This window comes from Fringilla coelebs (genome assembly GCF_963513975.1).
Source record: "Fringilla coelebs genome assembly, chromosome: 3".
NCBI lineage: Eukaryota > Metazoa > Chordata > Aves > Passeriformes > Fringillidae > Fringilla > Fringilla coelebs.
The window spans coordinates 103392573-103412545 of NC_140030.1; the positions used below are offsets into that span (position 1 = coordinate 103392573).

At 37.8% G+C, this 19973-nt stretch overlaps 1 protein-coding gene across 1 annotated transcript in view; it reads right to left on the bottom strand.

Moving 5' to 3' along the window:
- Window positions 1–19973, bottom strand: part of NRXN1 (neurexin 1) — a 667470-nt gene that overhangs the window by 385233 nt on the left and 262264 nt on the right. Inside the window, exons 5-7 of the mRNA XM_084203402.1 lie at window positions 17765–18203; window positions 8389–8772; window positions 423–626 (exon numbers count right to left, since the gene is read on the bottom strand). Coding sequence (XP_084059528.1) covers window positions 423–626; window positions 8389–8772; window positions 17765–18203 — 1027 coding nt within the window. The remainder of the gene's footprint in view (window positions 1–422; window positions 627–8388; window positions 8773–17764; window positions 18204–19973) is intronic.

Here is a 19973-nt window from a genome sequence, read left to right on the forward strand (position 1 = left end):
TAAATCTGAGCTGACCTACATATATGTTGTTTCTGCTTGCACATTGAAATTGTGGAATTACTATTCTGAAGAAATTGTGGAGGGAGACCAATCTTCCACAATCAAAAGAAATACAACCAATTTAATCAAAAATTGCCACTGATCAACTTGTCTTCTTTTTTTAGAATACACAACAGTACAAAAATATTGTGATGGGTAATGTTAAGACTAAATAAAGAATACAAAAACGCAAAAGAAAACAAAAAATAAATTGTAATAATGGCCGTGTACTTGTGTACGTATGCAAATGCTGCATTGATGTGTGCTTATATATCATCTCAGTTTACTTTTAATGTTAAAACAGGCTGTTTCATAAATGTTTGCAAGCAAAAAAGAAAAAAATGTAAAGAAAATGTTAATTTCTTGGAGGAAGAGGTTGTTACCTAGGTTGACCGTTAGCTTAACTCGTCCTGCATCCAGCTCTAACCGAAGGGTATCTGCAGATTCCCTGGAAGTCGTTGCCATTAAAATGCCATAAGCTCGCTGGGACCTGAACCTTAACGAAACATCTTCTGCCTCTGTGTGCATCACAACAGGAAGCTGGATTTTCATAAACATACTTCCATCATAGCTTAAAATTGTTGCCTCTGGAAACACAAAGGAGAAAAACGTTTGTTAATGCTCTGTCTGCTGAAACTCCTTAAAGGTAAGAGGGTAAATGTATATTCAGTCAGCATGACACAGAAAACCTACATATTGCTTTTCATAATTATTACTGGGAGACACAAGGGAAGTCAGGTTTGGGGTTTTTTTTAGGGTTTGTTTTTTTTTTTTGTAGTGGCACATCTTGATGCTTTTTAAGCAAACAAAATTGTTCTTTAATAACCCAGCCAGTCACATGTACACCTTCAACAAGATGAGTAGAATCACCTGTAAGGCAATGCTTGAAAGACCAGGCCTGTACTACTCAAAATAGGTCAAATCAATCAAATATATTCAAGTAACCTTAAGAACATAACAAAGTCCCATGCCTCACTGTCATTCTCCTAGATAATCACCTTTGAATGCCTCATGTATAAAACTATTAGCACTGCTACAACCATGGGTTGCAATTGTCATACAGTGAGCAAATATCCTCCTGAAATGCATGACTGCCCCCAGCACGGTGTGGATGGGGCACAGGTTGTTCCACGACTACAAAAACTGTGGTTTGAACTCAAAAACGCTTATGTGAGCGCTACGACATCCTCAGCGAGAGGATTGAGACTGGAATTGGCATATTGAGGGTAACATCTTCAAACCCCCAAGACAAGGGAAGAGCTGTCACTTTCAGACATTCCAGGAAACCCTCCTGGCCAGAGGATCTGGCACCGAGCAGTCACAGTCTGTTAGACCCCAGAGCAACCAGTCACAAGCTTTCTTTTTCCAGCTTCCAGGCTGGTAATGAGAAAGGTAGCAAAGAGACAGCATTTCTGCTCACAGGGAGGCACTGCAGTTCCTAGAAAGCAAAGGAAATATTTCTGAAATGTATTAGTAAGTCCTTTTTGGCTGGACAATCAAACACTGTGGGCAGAAAACACCTCTGGGAAGCTTCCCTGTGCTTCAATTTGCTTCGGTGTAATGGAGGGACTTATCTAAAAGTTTATTGAGGTGTCAACATGCAATAATATTTTCAATGACTAATATTGCTGATACTATGTTAAAGCAAATATCACAACTGTGTTTGCCAAAATTGCTTCCAGAGCATATCTTGTATGCTGCTAAAGGCAGATAAGCTCTTCAAGACTTCCAGCCTACACAAGCCACAGAAGGACAAAACGTTCTACTAATTCTGTGAGAGGCAGAAGTGATAAATGATATTTTCACTAAAACAATCAGAAAATGGCTTGGGTTGGGAGAACCTTAAAGATCATCCAGTTCCACCCATGTCCTCTGCTAAGGGCAGGGATACTTTCCACTGCTCCAGTGGACCAGGCTGCTCCAAGCCCTGTCCAACTTGGCCTTGAACACTTCCAGGGGTGGGGCATCCACACCTTCTCTGGGCAACCTCCTCCTGTGTAAAGAATTTTAAATTCTCCCAATACAAATTTGGAGAAAACACTCTGATGTTGGGGAAAAAAAAGTGGTTACTGAGACTGCTGTGAAAGTCCCTAAATGTAACAGGTTATAAGAATGCATTTACAGGTTTGATGATTTCTGACTATGCAGGTAATAATGTTTTCACCATAATTTAAATCTAAAATTGTTCAGTGAAGTAGATTAAATACTTGCAACAATTTGAAAAGTGATGTCAAGTCAAAGAGTTTTCAGTGGAAGGTGATTTGCTTTTTGATGGTTTGGGGTTTTTATTTGTTAGTTGGGGGTTGGGTTTTTGTGGGTTTCCTTGATGGTTATTAGTTTTTTTGGGGGAAGTCACCAAGAGGGACTTTCAATTCTTTCCTATATCTAGCTGTCTAGTCTGTGCATAAAAGTCTCCCAACATTTTTATCAAGGTAAACATAATTTAGGTAAAGAATTCCAGGAAAAAACCCTAAAGTTCCATACTAACATAGCAGAAAATAAAAGATATTTTGAATTTTCTATAAAAATACAGCCCATTAATAGTACTCAGGGTTTTCATACACAAGGCAAACCCAACATTCATCAATGCTAGAGTTCTGTTGCTAAAAATTATCTTAGGATAATGTAAAAAAGAGAGCTGTCAGGATCAGCACTGATACTTTTTGCCAACATTCCTTTAATTATTTGAGTTGGTTTTTTTTTTTTTAAATTGCAGAAAAAGGAGAGAAGGCACTTAATTGGAGACTCAATTTAATTGGAGATGGCCTGTGAGTAACACCATGGTGAGCAGACCAATTGTGATTAGATACCTAATCCTCCTAAGCCATACTGTGCCAGCATTTTGGGAACAGATGTTCCAAGAACAGACCAAAGATGGTGAAGAGAAGATCAAATAACTTAAAAGGTCTGGGCAATGAGGAAGCCCACTCATGTCAACTAGCTCCTTTAAATGTGTCAATATGCCCTTTCCGAGGCACAGGCTTTCTAAATATGAAAGTATATTGGGGAAGGGAAAAGGGAAAAAAACCAAACCAAAAAACACAACAAAGCCCTGTCCAAACTAATTAAAAAAAACCAAAAACCAAAACCCCAAACAAAAAAAAAAACCACCCAAATAAAAAAAAAAAAAAAACCCAAGCAAAACCAAAGCCAGAAACAAAACAAACCAAAAATGCAAAGGCAAATGGAAAAAAACAAAGAAATCAAAAACAAAGACAAAACCAACCCCCAAAAAATCCAAATAACAAACAAAGCAGAACCAAGCACAAAACTGGCAGGAATGGATTGCTAATTTATAAGGCCTGGTCAGTAAGAAGGTGACCTGCATGTCAAGAGGCACCAGTTACAAAAACCTTGAAGGAGTGATTCAGCTAAAAACAGGTATTAATTTTTACCACTTTTTTTTTTTTTTTTTTTTTGCTTTGGACCAACTAATTCCAAGAAAATGCCTCATCTTTGCATGAAATCTACACTGCTAAATATTCTCACATAAGTGTTGGCAGAATGTCTTTTTTCTCTTGTTCAGCTTTCTCTTAATTATTAGATCAAAAGGTAGTAGACTAAAAGTTTAGCTCAGGATGTGATATTCATTTAAAGAAAGAAGGAAAAGAGTAATAGCTTTACAACCACTTCACTGTTGGAATCACAGTGCTGAAAAGAAAAAAAAAGCAGAAAATCCTTATAAAATAATTGCTGACAATTTTTTTTTGTGGCAGCAGATGAGTGCAGGCAGTACAGTTATTAAGGAATATATAGCATTATATAGTACAGAGATTTATATCAAAAGAGATTAGTATATAAAAATTAGTATACGCTAATCTCTGTACTATATTATATAGTACAGAGATTAGTATATAAAAATGTTTTATACATTCATTCTTTGACTGTTTTATAAAGCTGACAATACAAACTTTTCCTGCCCCTGTGGTAAAAACCAGCTAACCAAAACACACAAATAAACACAACTCAAAAACAACCCCTACTGAAGGGTTCTGTTCCCCTCTCAATTTTTTTTTCCTTCAATTAGATTCTTATTAAAATCTTCATGGCTAGATAGCCTTCTTTTCTACATACACACACACACCACCTCAATTATCTCTGTGTCTAAAAGCCAAGGATGCACAGATCAGTACTGACATGAGAGGAGATTCAGGACCTTAATTTCCACTTGAGCTGGAATTACCTAAATTGCTCAAGAGACAGGCACCAACTCTTCTGGAAACTTTCCTGCATCTGCTCCTACCCTCAGAAATGCTAAACTGGATATTTTTAGAGTAAACTAGAATTTCCTGAATAGATGCCATTCTTCAACCTACAGCTTATTTAAATTAAAGTGAAACTAAACTAGGCATTCAGATTTCAGAGTTCTTTCTCATAAGTTTTGGAGTGAAGTTGGAGCTGCTTTAAAAGCATGATTCTTGTTGAGTACCAGTTAAATGCCTATTGCACATAATTTAATAAATTAAAACAGGATCTTGTTTCCCCTGAACCCCTTGAGGTGCCTGTGAAGTCCCAAAGAAAAAATTATTAATTTTTTCCCCGCTTTTTCAGTTTCAGTGTGTCTGCAATAATTTGAGGACTCTATTGCATCCCACAGAGCCATTTTTAAAGCATGAAATCACCCTCTGTGTCTACTGTCACTAAAATCCCACACAAACTTTGCCCAGAAATGACAGACTATACAGTCCAGAGTCATGCCAGGATATGTATGAGCAATCTGGATCATCAATAATCAGTATGCAGGTTTGCTCTCTGATCCTGTTTTATTTACCAGTGCAAGTAGAGCAACAATGTCATGCCCTGAAAATGCTCCTCATATGTTTTTACTCCTAGAAATTTGTGTGAGCTTTCAAATATATTGGCTGCTACTGAGTCAAATTTGAATTGTTTTGTTCTCTTCCCAGGTGTTTTGTGTTTTCTACATGGCATCTTCTTCAGTCCACCTGGGCACAAAGCTGCAGCCTTGGAGATTTATAGAGAACATTTCCATCAATTTGATAGAAACTATTCTCTGTATGTGATTATTTACTGGATAATGTGCAAATAGAAGCTGAAATTATTTCTCCCAACTCCTACACTGGTATTATTTCAGGACTGAGGTTCTAAGCCACACTGTAAATTTGTTACAACTTGAACACACAGGACCAACTGGTTAATTTAAGACAGCGATGAAATTAGTATAATATTTAGAACACCTGTTTCTTCATGCCATCTATCCTCATACCACCTCTATTATTCCTTATTTAAATTTTTAAAGCATCCAGGTACAACACAAGGAATGAAAGCTACATTTCTTAAATGTGTATATAGGGTCTGTGCATGCACAATATGGCCATCTATACACACTCTAAACAGATTTTCTCTTCAGAAATATCACCTTCATAAACCTTTGTTTGCATGCTTTTTCTTATCCCTGTTTGATCATTTTACTATTTTTCCTGGCTATCCAGTCAAAAGAATACACCTGTAGAAGGCTTTGCCAAGAGGCAGTCACTCACTCAGTGGTCCACAAAGTAAGAGAGGACACCAAATTACATTGCTGTGACATCTGTCCATCCATCTGCTAGAGTTTTCATAATCTTTTAAAGCCAATCTACAGATTATTCTCATGCTTAACCTTACTGAAATTCAAAAATAAAATCAACTATAACTTGCAATAAGATAGAACGGATGTGGATATAAATATATATGCGTGGATATATGCATATAATTTTAAGTATATACAAATTCAAATAGACCACAGTGGTGTTCCAGGGGTTTTGTGCACTGATGAGCTAAAATTATTTCAGGTTCTGTATCATACGCTAGACAGCCATGTATGGATGTTAGCACTCCTATTTCAGGTGAAATAATATGAAAAATAAAATTATATGGCAATAAAAAGTAACTCCACGCTTTCTTTTACTTAAGACACCTTAATTACTTAATATTAAATATTCTAGTTGTTTAATTACCAGTATATTATTATAAATCGTTTTCTTTGCGAATCTGTATTGCTTGCTAAAATGAATGCATTCCCCTTTTATTTAAATTAGCTTGAACAATCATAAATGTGCTGCTTATATCACCCAATACAAAAGTTTATCACTTCCTACACACGGGTAGCAGTTATAATAACTTTGTGTGGTAGGATGCCAACACGACGCTTTCAGAATCCCAAAAGCTACAATCTTATTAATGCATGACCGCTTGGGATATGAATATTACTGAGAAGACAGCAATATCTGCTTTCAGTGCAGCTCCCTCTGGAGAGGGAAACCCAGGAGCAGGAAATGATCTCACTGTGCTGAAGTGCCACACATTTTTCTGTTGGACAAGAACCAAATGTTCTTGTGGAGGAGCCAACACCACCTCTCCAGTACCACCATTCCCACCAGGGGAGTGCCCTGGGAAAGCGAAGCCTTAAGCTGGACAATGCTTGAAAATAAGGCACGGGAAATAAAAGGCAGAGGTTTCATTATAAAACATCACCACCTGTCCAGCACGAGCATGGGAAGTTGCTGTGATGATGCCTGCTTTCAGTCCTTTGCAGACCTGCGTGTGTTTATGTCTCTAAGGTGCATGTTGCTTGGCTTTTCCCTGGAAATAAACCGCGAGCCCGGTTTTGGCTGGAGCCCCTGTGCAGTAGGAGAGTTTGGCCACAGGGTGGTACACCAGCCATGTTGAACCGAGGGATGCGGGGATGCATCCGCCGCTCCCTCATCCCTCTGCCGGCCCCGCTCCACCGGGAGCGGCAGCCCGGAGAGCTCAGCACAGCTGGCCACGGGCCAAAGGCATCCACAGCCAGAAGGGAAGAGAGAGGAACCCCGCTGAAGAGTCTGAGAATCTACTCGCAAATGATGGTAACACGGAGGGATCTGCACTACGTAAGCGCGCATCTCTACTGACGTACAACTTGAAACGTTCACGGGGGGTTTTATTTCTCAATTTGTGCTGAAACGTTTGTGTTTCATCTGGCAAACTCGAAAAATTAATCAAACTAGATGAACTTACATTATCAGTCAATAAACTTAAGGTTTAGATTTCAGATTGAAGACAAATCCGAAGAAAATACTGTGTCAACTGTGAGATGAAAAAATACAAGTCCTGGCATTGAAACTTTCTATTGCAATAAGAATAAAAACCTAAAATATTAAATACATTTTTATTGTTTGCCTACTTACATTAAAATCTTTTATCATCACACTGCAATTTTAAATAAATTAGAGTTTTCTGTCTGTTAACTAAGCTCAGCATCTGCCTTCCTTGACACTGTCCACCTTTTCAATGAAATAAATGGAGTTTGTCAATTTCACTGTTATCTTTTCTAGGTAAGAGGAATACTCAGATTTTAGGTAACTTCAGACAGTTTCCTTGGATACTTTTATCTTTTCAAAAAGAGATAAGCAAAAAATATTAATTTCAACTGACTCTTCTGCTTTGACTCATGAGTGAAGTTCTGGCCATGGATTTAGGTGACACTGTGGAATCCAAAAGCAAATTTAATTTTATTCCAATAATGACATAAGATAGGCAGAAAATAAGACCTCGGTTTGGAACTGGAATGTGACAATTGAGCTGATGCCTTAAGGTTTTAGCCTTATATTTTTCAAACCCTGTGCTGCATTAGTGCATAACTCTAAACTTCATATAAAGTGCTAACTACTCTTCACTCTTTGGCCAGACAAAACAATTCCTCTGGGCCTGGAACCCGAGGACACACTACAGCCTCAGGCCCTGGAAAGTACAAACAAAAGTGAATGGAGGGGGTGCAAACTGGGGGGATACGACTTCATTACCTGAAGCTGCAATTGGAGGATTAACCCCTGAGATGTAAATGGACAAAATTATATCTGTCTGAAAAAGTTGTGATCATTGTCCATCTTGGGTGTAGCCTCTGGGGGGACTTTACCCTGCCCAAGGTGCATCTATTGAAAGTCTTTAACACATGCTCACTTTATTCTCTTAGCTTTGTCTAGCCTCTGTTCTAGATAGCCACTCCAAGGCATCATACCAATGCAACAATAATTAAAATTGCTTTCACAAAGCTTTTCAGAGCTCAGCAATGTATGATGAGACACAAAAGGAGGCATTTTCTAGGAGCTATTCAGCAGTACTGACTCTGTCATAGCCACCTAATTCTTCTCCATGCATCTTAGAGTCTCCCCTAAGATCTTTCCTCCAGAATTTCTGCTTTGGGTGTAGAGCAGGGCTCCACCTCACATCAAGAGAAATCAAGGATTGTTTCTTTGCCTCAGGACAGTTAATGATAGTTTACCATATTTAATCATTTTACAGGATTTTATTTATTCATGGCTGTGCTTTTTTTGATATGTAAAAGTAGAAGTGCAGTCATGTCACAGAACCTACCTCTTTCACAGGATCTGCCAAGGTACCCCGTGCCAGAGCAATCACACACATATCTGTTCCACCCATCCCTGCACACACCATTGTTTTTACAGGGGTTGCTAAGGCAAGGCTTTGCAGTTTCTCTTGAGCATGAGGGTTTTACTCCAGCAGTGCTTTGAATTTCAGCCATCTGTCGAATATCTTTACTTTGACCATCAATAAATAAATCTCGAATGCAGCCGACGTATCCATAATTGAGGAGTGCTGTCCACACTTCTGTTGGGAAGACCAGGCCTGCTTTATTTTCTGGTAAGCCTCCAAGATACAAGTCATCATCCAAGTCAAGGATTTCACTTTCCCCTGGTGCAGTGTATGGAGTACGTAAGGTGTTCACAGATATTGTCCCTGGAAAGACAATTAAACGGGTGATTTTCAAGATATTTGAGTTTGGTACTGCTTTTTTTGCTCAATCATCTACACGTCACTTCAGCTCCTGGCAAGCAGCTGTAAGTGAAGCAGAGGTATTTTACTTGTACAGCTATAGAATCATAGATACACATCAGTATTTCAACTGCAATGTAGTCAAGAAGTTAATGATCTAAAAATCCTTTATGCACAACGCTGCATGAGCACAATATGAAAAATCCCAGTCAAAATCCCCTTACCAATCTCCTAGGTACAGGGGAATGCAGTTCATAGTTATTTTCAGAAACATCTTCTTTGTGCAACAACAACAAAAATATCTTCACTCCCTCATATGTATTTCAAAGCCTCAAGGCCAGGGTGGCATTGATAGGTTGCAATCTGGGAGGTAAACCTGAGTCTTTGGTATGGGCCCAAAGACACAGTTCTTTAAAAGACTTTCCCCACTTCCAGTGGGCTTTGGATAAGACCTTTTTTTCTTTAAATGTAGAAGGAAAATGCTCCCATCAGCTGCCAGGCAGGCAATCATTAAGAAGGAAGTGATGTGGTCCTGGAGGGAAAAATCAATGCCTCTGACACTTATCTCCAAATGTGTGCATGTTACAATGAGAGGGAGAGAAGATGTATACAGACCTTCAGGAAACCAGAAATATCTTCTCCATTTTAGTCTAAAAATTTCATTAAAAAATGAACCTAAAATAGAGTTCTTTTTATGAAGTTTCTGAACAGAGAAAATTTAATCATCAGCAAAGAACCTTTTTCTGGTGGTACTTTGTTTAAAATAATGAGGTATGCAACACCTACAATTTGAATAAGAAGAAAAATAAATTTAGTACATACAGTCACAGAGCATACTTTTGCCAACCAATTTTAATTTTATTTCTAAGTAAAATCACTTGGCAAAAAAATCTTCACGTAGATCTTCACAGAAGTGATTCCTTATCACTCTACGTGGGTACAAAACCAAACAAAATATAAATCAAAATATTATATAGGTCAAAAACTCTGCCAATGACCAGTAATATCATGCAACACTTATCTGCTGGGCATAACATTGGAAGTGTTTTAGTGCTGACAAGACACTGAAGAATTGCATTCACCATGATGAATTTAGCATACATATATATACAAAGTGAACATGATTCACCATCTCCACTGTTAGCCTGAAACACTTTCCAGAAGATAACACTGATTACCAAAAATGCTTCCACTGCAGTAGGAGTTGTGCATAAGAAGAAATTCACACTTTACACAGCATACATACTAAAATGTGAGTTTCAAGCAAACAAAGGCAGGTCAGAAAAAGATCATTCTCTTACTTGGGTAGAGCCTGAAATTTAGGCTTCTCTTTTGGTAATGGACTCCTGTGGAAGCTATATTTTTTCTTCTTTTGTTGGTTCAGTGGGTTAACTTCAACAACATTGACAATTAATATCTAAAGAATTTGGATTGTTAGTAAAAGCTGTTTGGGGTACAGGTCTCAGGAGGTCCAACTCCCATGTGAGACTTGAGACATGGATTTTAGAAGGGCTGGGTACCACAAACAGTCTCCCTACCATCAGAAGAGAACTAGCAAGATAAAACAAAGGCTTGCATAGCATTTTTGCATCTTTATAAGCGTGTTTAAAGAGTGAGGATGTGGTCAGTTTTCCCTTTTATGTATTCTAAGAAATTATTTCTGTGCCAGTTGAATAATCCCATAGATATAAAAGTCAACTTCCAAGAAAGTAAGTAAGAAATAGGCATGCTGAAGCAAGATACGTTTTCTTCCAAACTTCCATCTGTCTAAAACTGATAAGAGATTAGGGTTTGCTAACTCTAAAAATTTGTTGTTGCTTCTCAGCTTCTAGAAGCAGCACTTGGCACTCCTATGGAATGCTTGCTATAGGTTTGACCTTAGGCATGCAAGCATAAACATTTTGAGATTTGATTAATCAGCTGAGTCAAACAAGGACACCTGTGAATGACCTGTCAAAGCAAGAGAGACTTATCAGAGAGCATCTAGGGTATCAGGAAGGATGGCTAACAGCCAACAGATCTTTTTGTCTCTAAAAACATTGGAGAGACTGTAAATATAAATTGTACTTGTCCTCCCAGTGTTTTTTACTGCTATTGTTGCTTGCTGCCATCTGTTGATGTACAGGCTAATTTAGGAGCAAACACTCTAAACCCATGTTCATGCAGCACCCACTTGTGCACCCACACACGTTAACTCAGCTGCAGCCTCCAACAGCAAGCTCCAACATGTGAACAGTGCTGCTTTCTGCTGGACAAAAACAGCCATATTTTCAATAACAAAGAATCCCAAAAATTCCTTTTCTACTAACAAATAAAAATCTGCTAGGTCTTGATTACCTTCAGCTCACAGAAAAAGATAAATCTCTGCTAGTGTAGCTGCTACTCTGTGTTCCAAGTGGAAGCTTTGCAAGCACAGAAGGCTTAGGAAGGTGAATGATAAGGGAAATTGGTGACTGTGAATTATAGTAAAGTGATAGATTGAAGCAGGAAATTTTTCTTCTCTGTGTCATAAAGGATTACCCTGAAAAGAGCTTAAGTATTATTTTGAATAGATGTCAACAGCTTCTTAAAGAAATGAACTTTTTACCTTCCCAGGTAAAAGACATGAAAACCCATAAAATAGTCTGTGGGAGAAGTCCTCTGAAACTTTATCTGAAACCTTGCAATCATAGCTTTTAATGACTGTGGGTAGAAAAACATGACAGGCAAGCACACAGCCATCAGCGCTGATGATATCCAAATTACCTTTTATCTATCTCTGACAGACAACACAAACTTTTCTCACTAATTGCTTTGTAAACACAGATGAAAAGAGGAAAATCCAAGTAAAATAAGGGAAAATAAAAATATTCCAAAATACAGCAAAAATTACAGAGCCTTTTAAGTATCCTATGACAAAAGGCAGAACTCGAGCTGATAGAACATTTGCCTACAGAAAATAAACAATGCTTCCATCAGCACCTTTGGATTCACAGTGACCCAGAGCTGAGACAGAGGTGGTAGCACATGCTGCTTCATCTTGGTGAGGTTTTGACTGAGGTGGGGGTGAATTTTTTTTCTAGTTTGCTAATTTATTGCAGGGGGGCTGGTTTTTTTTGTTTTCCTGTGCTTAGTTGGTGTTTTTCCTTGTTTTGTTGTGTTTTTTGGTTGCTATCTTGTTTTGTTTTTTTTTTCCCTTGTTTTTTTTTAAATCCTGTTGTCTTTCTTGAGGGAAACTTTGAGTTCTGCTGAAAACATCTCAAACTGGACCTCATAACAATGGGAGAGGCTGCCCCAGAAATTGGGGACTGTGGTGCACATCTCCTTTCATAGACTTCAATTCTACTTTCTCTGGGAATTATAGGCAGGTAAAAAGGAATTGTTTTGATTAATAACCACTGTGCTCCAATCCATTCAGTTGTTTCTGCCTATGAATGTGAAGGGAAATCACTTTCCATGTGTAGAGGAAGAAAGGGAAGCTAAGGTAGCATGCAAATGTCTTATGTGGCCAGCACAAAAAGGGTTAATAAATTTCCTTGTAGGGATACTAAAATATCATTCTGAAGACAATTGCCAGATTTTACAGGAGGAAAGAATGGGACATATCTTGTTTAACAAAATAACCTAGAGACAACAGATTTTTATGAGGAAGCAGCAGATTCAGAAGAGCACTGGATGCTCAAGAGAGAGAAAATGATAACTTCAAATTGTAACATCTCTGGAGTAAGAACCATCCTTCAACTTCCTTCTTTTCATAACACTCAAAACCAGACAGGTAATGATACCACTTCTCTGAAAGGAGCCATAATGCCTTCCAGGAAAAAAGCAACTTCTGTGCAAAGTTTTCTAAGACTTGAAGTAGGACATAATTTTGTATTCCTATCAGGATAAGAAAGCAATGGAAGAATGCTGACAGGACATGGTTTGTCCTGCCTGAAAGAAGTAAAAAGGAATAACAAAGACAAGAAGGTGTGGGGTGACTTATTTAGTCTGGGAATTCATGATCCAGCTTCAGATTCTAAAAACAAGTAGCATTTCTTATCTCCAGAAATTGCATTTAAATTTAAGTGTCTTGTAATGACTTATAGCTGCTTTGATTCTGCAGCATTTCACCTGAGAACACAGTGCAATTTAACATTCAGAAACTTCTTTCTGCATTGGAAAATCAGTTTGAGAACAACTAATGAAGTTATGGTTTTCAGCAAGAATTATTGACTTAAAGGGTAACTGATTAGTGAGAAGTCCTTCAAAGGACTAGTCCAAAATATAAGTCAACAATACCACACATGTGAGCAAAAAAGGAAATATATTAGGGATTACAGAGAAGCCTACTGTGTCCCTTGGCTGAAGGTTGGTTAAGTTTTATCTTGGACTCTGAGAAAGACACACAGATCAGCCAAGAAATCTGCAGATCATTGAAAGAATATTCTTTAAAATGCAGTATAAACCCATCCTCCCAAGTATGAAAACTATTAACATATTTTGAAATAGGAACACATAAATCTGGCTGCTGTTGAAAGGTTAAAGAGATGTGGGACGTAATATGTAGAAGAGTACATGTGAGAAAAAATAAGGAACCTGCAACAACACCACGTGTGTTAGACATCACAAAGCACTACTTACACTGAGATGTTGATTATAGTTAGGTTCTAATTACATACTCCAGAAATAATTTCTGGTGTTCAAGCCGAAACTAACTTTAGTTCAAACTTTCAGTGACTCAGCCCTTAAATGCTACCTACCTATGAATAGATGATGATATATTGTGCCTTATGCTGCCCTGAACAACTGGAGGTTGACAAGAAGAATAAGTTTCCCCTCTGAATTCACTATGTAATGATGGTTTCCAAAGGATGAATGGTGTTTTAGAAAAAAAATAAATATTGCATTATTATCATTGCATATGGCTGGCAAACAGTTTTAAAAAATTAAAGAATACTTAAGTCTCAGAAAACAGTTATTAAACCTATTCCTACTGTGTTACAAGAAACACTGTGAGCAAAGACCTTCACAGCTGCTTCATGGTTGTTTTTTATTTCATTTGGGTTTGTGGGTTTTTCCCTAATTCTTTTTTTCTGCAGAGTTTGCAGTACTGTTAAGAGCAGAACAGACAAACATTTCCCTTAGGTATGACTTAATGAGCCTCTCCAATCATATTCATTATCTCAGCATTTTACTTTTTCCTAAAACTGTGTATAAGAAACAAAATCACATTTCTAAATCTCGTCTCGTTCCTGTTCAGTTAAATTTGAAGATTTTAAGTGCAGCTACTGCAACTGTTCTGATCTCTCTGCTCACCTGGCACGGCCTATTTTAGTTGCTTTTTGTGCCTGTGAAAAACATCTCCTTAATAAGAAACATTGAAAAATCAGAGCGTGGTATTAATTCCAAATACATCTTCTGTGCTAAAACACAATATAATAGCTGTGATGAGGACTGTGACTGCAGCATGCAGCCCATGGCCAAGACAGGGCACATAAGGGACAGCTGTGAAGCTGTGATCCTTCCCAGAAACTCAGGATTTACTGTTCAGGAGTATTGGGGGGAAACTCAGGACACAGCAGTTGGTAGCACTGCTGCACACCTAGCAAGAAGGATGGACCAGGGGAGAAGATCTTATGAATATTTCTCTTTACCTAACCCTTAAATGTTAACTAAATATGGTCTCAGGAACTCTGTCCTACCAATGATCTTAGGTAAGAAAGCACTCAGAGTAAGCAAGCCTTGCAGGAAACAGAATGGGATTCTAGGGTGAAAACATGAATAACAGGTCAAAGCTTTCAGCAAAAGGAAATTAAAAGGCACCATATCTTCCCTCTTCCTTGTATCTCTCAAAATCTGGGTGGATTGACAGAATTACTAGTGAATGGGGCCTGGATGATTGCAATTTAAAAATGTGTTCACATTCCTCACATCTCCCTCCCCCCTCCACTGCAGTCCCAGACAAGCCAAGGCAAAGTCAATAGTTTAGTGTGGATGTTCACTGTGACTGAGAGTCTGGAAGAGAGCAAAGAATGAGAAATAAATCTAGTACTTGCTGATCCAGCTAATATGAAAGTCAAGGAAATTAGCAAAGCTCCTTGAGAAATGTCACAACATTCTTCTGTAGGAGAGAACCACTCTGTATTGGATTTGAAGTCTAGGAGCAAAAGGCTGAAAGACACCAAACTTTAAAGAAAAAAAAAACCTCACAATTTATTTGAGCTTCTTATTCATTAACAGAAGAATCTCTTCTTTATGCTTGATAGCTAGGGAAACATGCTGTCAATGGCAATAAGGATGTCTCAGAATAGCAAATTTTTTTCTATACAAGGTATATTCATTCAGTTATATAAAAATTCTGAAGGAAAGCTAGTGAAAAGTAATCATATTCTTGTGATTTTTAGTATGTTTGGTCTGGGCTAGAGAAAAGAAATTGAAAAGCATCCTGAAATAGATGAAGTTTATTCTTCATGGGTAAAACACGTGACCACGAGGTGGAGGGGGATGAGATACTCAGGACAGCGAGGAGGGCACACAGCAAACTCACTGCCCTGGACTTCAGGAGAGCAGCCTTTGGCCCCTTCAAGGCACTACTCAGTGGAGCCCAGTGGCAAAGAGCCCTGGGGGGGCAGAGGGCCCAAGGATGCTGGCTGGTGTTCAAGGATCACTGTCTGCAAGCTCAGGCACGATGCATCCCAACAAGGAGGCAGTGGGGCAAAAATGCCAACAGGCCCCCGTGGATGGATGAGGAGCTGCTGAGCAAACTCAGAGCAAAAAAAGAGCTTTCAGAAGGTGGAAATGACAACAGGTGGCTTTGGTGGAATGGAGTAAAATAGTACAGGGAGATAGGGATAATGCTAGGGAAGTCAGGGCTCAGTCAGAATTGAGTGTGCCCCCCCCCCCCCCCCCTTTTTCTATTTCTTTCTATTTTCCTCCATATCACATTTAGTGTTACATAAAATCTGTATTTTTTACTTTGGCACGCAATCTTGTTTGCGCCTTAATTCAGGTAGAGGCATCTCTCTAACAATTTTAATAACCAGATCTTACCATCATTAAGGCAAACAAAACCATTGCCAGTGTTATTGGTACTTCTCCTACCATAAACTATTATTGTATGAATTAGAATAACAGTTCTAATTTAGATTGCAGTTAAAATTCAATTTGCCAATCCATAAGCCTGCGTGTTTTTTATTCGGTATTCATGATAATAGTTCAATGTCTCTGAGTTAATAGGTATTATGATTAGTTTTCAACAGTGATGGGGGAGTTGCATAAATTTCCCCTTTCTTGATCATAGGCAAATCATCAGATAGATTAATTTGATTATTTATAATTCTAATTAAATAATACACAATCCTGATCACCAGGCAGGTTTTGCTTCCTGAAATTATTCTAAATTCTTGCTGATGTCCATTAACAGTTTTAAAGAATTAAAGTATGCCCTAAACTCTCTTAATGGAACCTGTGAGTCATGTGTTCTGTGAAGCAATGAAAGGGCAGAATTTACCTTAAAATGTAAACAATTGCCATGCATTTATTTCATTCCTTTATAGATCTGTTGGCTTTGGATGTAAGAATAAACTTTGCTTTTAGCAGTCCCATAGGCATGATTATTACAGGATTTACTGCCTCATATGAATCATTGAAACAGCACTTAAGAAGAAAGTCTGAAATGAAAACTATAGTAGAAATAATATTACTGCTGGATGTTCAATTCCAATAGAGGATTTTGAGAAGTTGTGTTTTGTTATTCAGTTAGGCTATTTTTTTTTGTTTGTTTGTTTTTGTTTGGTTGTGTTTTGTTTGTTCTTGTTTGGTAGGTTTATTTAACCTTGAGAAATCTAAATGAGCAACTGACATAATAAAATCAAGGTTGGTACCATTTGAAGCTTCACTTCCCAGGAATCAAATCATTATTTTTCATAATCATAGTGCAGGTGGATTTCAGCATGGATTTAATTTAAACCTGCACCTAAGATTTGCATTACCTGAAATATGTTTTGTGTGTAGTAAGAACTTAAATAATAAAATGGTAACTTTTTTGGGGGCTAAGTTTCATAAAGAAATTATAAATGCAAGCTAATGAAAGGTAGTCACCAGAAGGAAGAAAATGGGGGAAATCCCACAAAATCCAAAAGAAGTGTAGTTAAATTTTTCAACACCCAATTTTAAAGCCTACATAAACTTCAGGTTGAATACTGATATTAATAAAAAAATCTTCAGGACTGAATTACAGACTCAGTACATTCCCTGCCCCCTTCCTCCCCAAATCCTGGGCATGGAGTACAGGAAAGTCACTGTAGAAGAGAGCTTAAATTGATGTATATTGCTTATTTGCTTAAGACAAGACATATACTCTAGGTGAGAAGAGCTGATACACATTGATGATTTCACTGGATAAATGCACTTTAAACCATGTTACATTTCAATAGCATGAGGAAGACTTCATGAATTCTTTATTTTTACCACTTCTCAGTGAGATCACTTTTTGAGTAAACTACTCCAGAATACGAACCACACTGATAGAATGAGGCAAGTCATTTCAATTTCTGCTGACATGTGTTGGTAGCCATTTATTAGCATATCACTTAAGTACACTGAGATCTGCTGACATGATTGGAAGATCTGTGTTGTTTCTGTGGGGCAGCTACTCCCCGTGTTGGAGATTACTGTCAGTAATTCCTTTTTTGCTTTATTTTCATTCTTAAAACTTGCCACTTCAGCTATTTGATGTAAGCAAGCAGAGAGGGAGATTACTGTTAGTTTTTTCAAGCACACAACACACTTATTTGCAAGATTAAGTACTTGATTATCCAATAATGTAAATATAAGATATTTTATTCAGCAAATTATTATATTCTGGCACCTGAAAGTAATGACTTCTTATAATTTCCTTATTTTTCAGATGATGCCCAACTCTAACTGTGGCAACATCAATATGTACCCAGTACACAGCAGAAAAAGCCATTCTAAATGCAGACAAAAAACTTACCTGACCGCCCATCCCGCTGAAAATCCACATGGTACCATTCACCATCATTCACCTTCTTCTGCAAGGCTTTTATTTTTATAGTACCTGATCCCATGTCTAAGAGTAGGTAGAGGTGGCCATCAAGCATCTCAATGGCAAAAAAATCGACCTTCACCATCTGCGGATGTTTGGCATCTTTTTGGTGCCTTGGTTTCCCATGGCTGAAAAGAATGAGGCCATTTGGCTCAGTTGTACGAAAGTCAAATGATATTGAGCCTGTTTTCTTGGCATTCCACTTTGGCAGGGAGATGAAAGACTCTGGTGTTTCAAATGTGATTGGATCTAAGGTTGCAACATTCTCACATTTAAATGCTACAACCCCATGAATCTTCATTTTAGGATCCCCTTGCTTGGCAAGTCGAGACAGCTCCAACCTGACATCGTTATTTTTATATACAACCTGCAAGCAAAGCAGAGAAGTTACTCAGAGGAACCTGAGCATTTTAACCAAACAGACACAATCTTGGATAGGCACATTATTTAGAGGATAATGGTGATGATATATGAATATGATAATTTACATACAAACAAGATGAAATAATTATTTTCATTGACTAATGATTTAATAATTGTTTTCATTAAACCAAACAAAGTTGCTCTAAAAATATCCCTGGAGTTAATTCCAACAATCTGAAAGAATCTACACATAATTTATACTAGGAGTTGCAAATTAGCTTGTGTGGCCTTGATTACTTAAAAGCCCTTTCTGCATAGACATTCTGCTATTATAAAGAAGTGTTAGATTTCATCTTCCTCTAAACCCTTTGTCACTGTCTTAACTCTTCTCTTCATGTACAGAAAATATACCAAGGTCAGACACTTCATAATTTAACATCTTTTCAGTTTGTCCTTGGGGCTGAGGAGTAGTAACATTCATGGAATTCATGAGGCTATATGAGATAGGCAAACCAATATCACAACAGATCAAAACCAGGAAAACCTTAGAGCCTGTTCAAGTTGATGAAAAAAAAAACCCAACTTATGCATTTTCCCTGACAGAAGACTTTTCTGATAAAAACGAACAACAATGTTAGTTTTAAATACAATTGATGTCTGCAGCAAATATTCTTGCTTCAAATCACATTTTAGCTTGTCCAAGAAGCCTGTCATGATGCAACCACTTCACAGGGTTCTAATGTTTATTAGTGTTGTCTCAAATTGCAGCTCTGCGCTTTCCATAATACAAGAGCTGCTGAAATGAGCTCCCCAATACCAAAGGCACACACAAGTGTTGTGTCAATACTTTTAATTGTGTAAGAAATTACACACCCAAGCTAAAATACCACTGAAGGGCTGAATACAAAACCATAGAGACATAAGGTAAAACTTTCCTCTCTGTTTCTAAGGCTAAGCCCCATATTAAAAAGCATTTTGGAGAAAAAGCAGCAGCTCAGGAAAACCAAGCACTTTGTGCTGAAGCTCCTTCATCTACAGATCTGCACCATTCAGGGCTGGATCACATCTGGCCCTGATCCAATGTTCCAACAATGCAGTGTAGTTTGGAGCTGTTCTGGGACTGATCATCCCTGCTGGGGGCTAGAAAATGCTTACTAAATACTTAGGCTAGAGCTTCTGGATTAATTTCCTCTGAGACCTGGTTTGAATACACACAAAGCCCCCTCTGACACCCAGCAAGAGAACACACAGTGGATGCACTGCAGAGCTGTGCTGCTGTTAGAAATAAAAGCACTAGCACTTACACAATCTAAGATGACATACCCCACAAGTGATAGTTGCCATTGAAAAATGTTTAAAATGAAAAGGAAATGATTGATAGAGCGACATTTTTTAGTAAGAATTGTGTTCATTCCAATTATATCATTATTCACTATGCTAATTTCATTGTAAGACTTGTCAGAATTATTCTACTATAATAAAATGTATCCTAAAAGTTTATAAATAAGCCTATTTCTTCATTTTATTTCAGAATTGAGTACAAGTACTGTTGTTCCCATGAGAGCTGTTTCTCCAAAGACAACAGATAAACTTCACAGAGGATCGCTGACAGCAGAAATGCTACTCTGCTACAGAGACAGAGATAACTGCTCTGCAACTGAAGACATCAGAAGTAAATTGAATTGGACTAAACTGCAATACTAGATAGTAAGGTTCCACATTTCCATTTATCAAATACATCCACAACACCTGAGACTTCACAGACTGTGCAAAG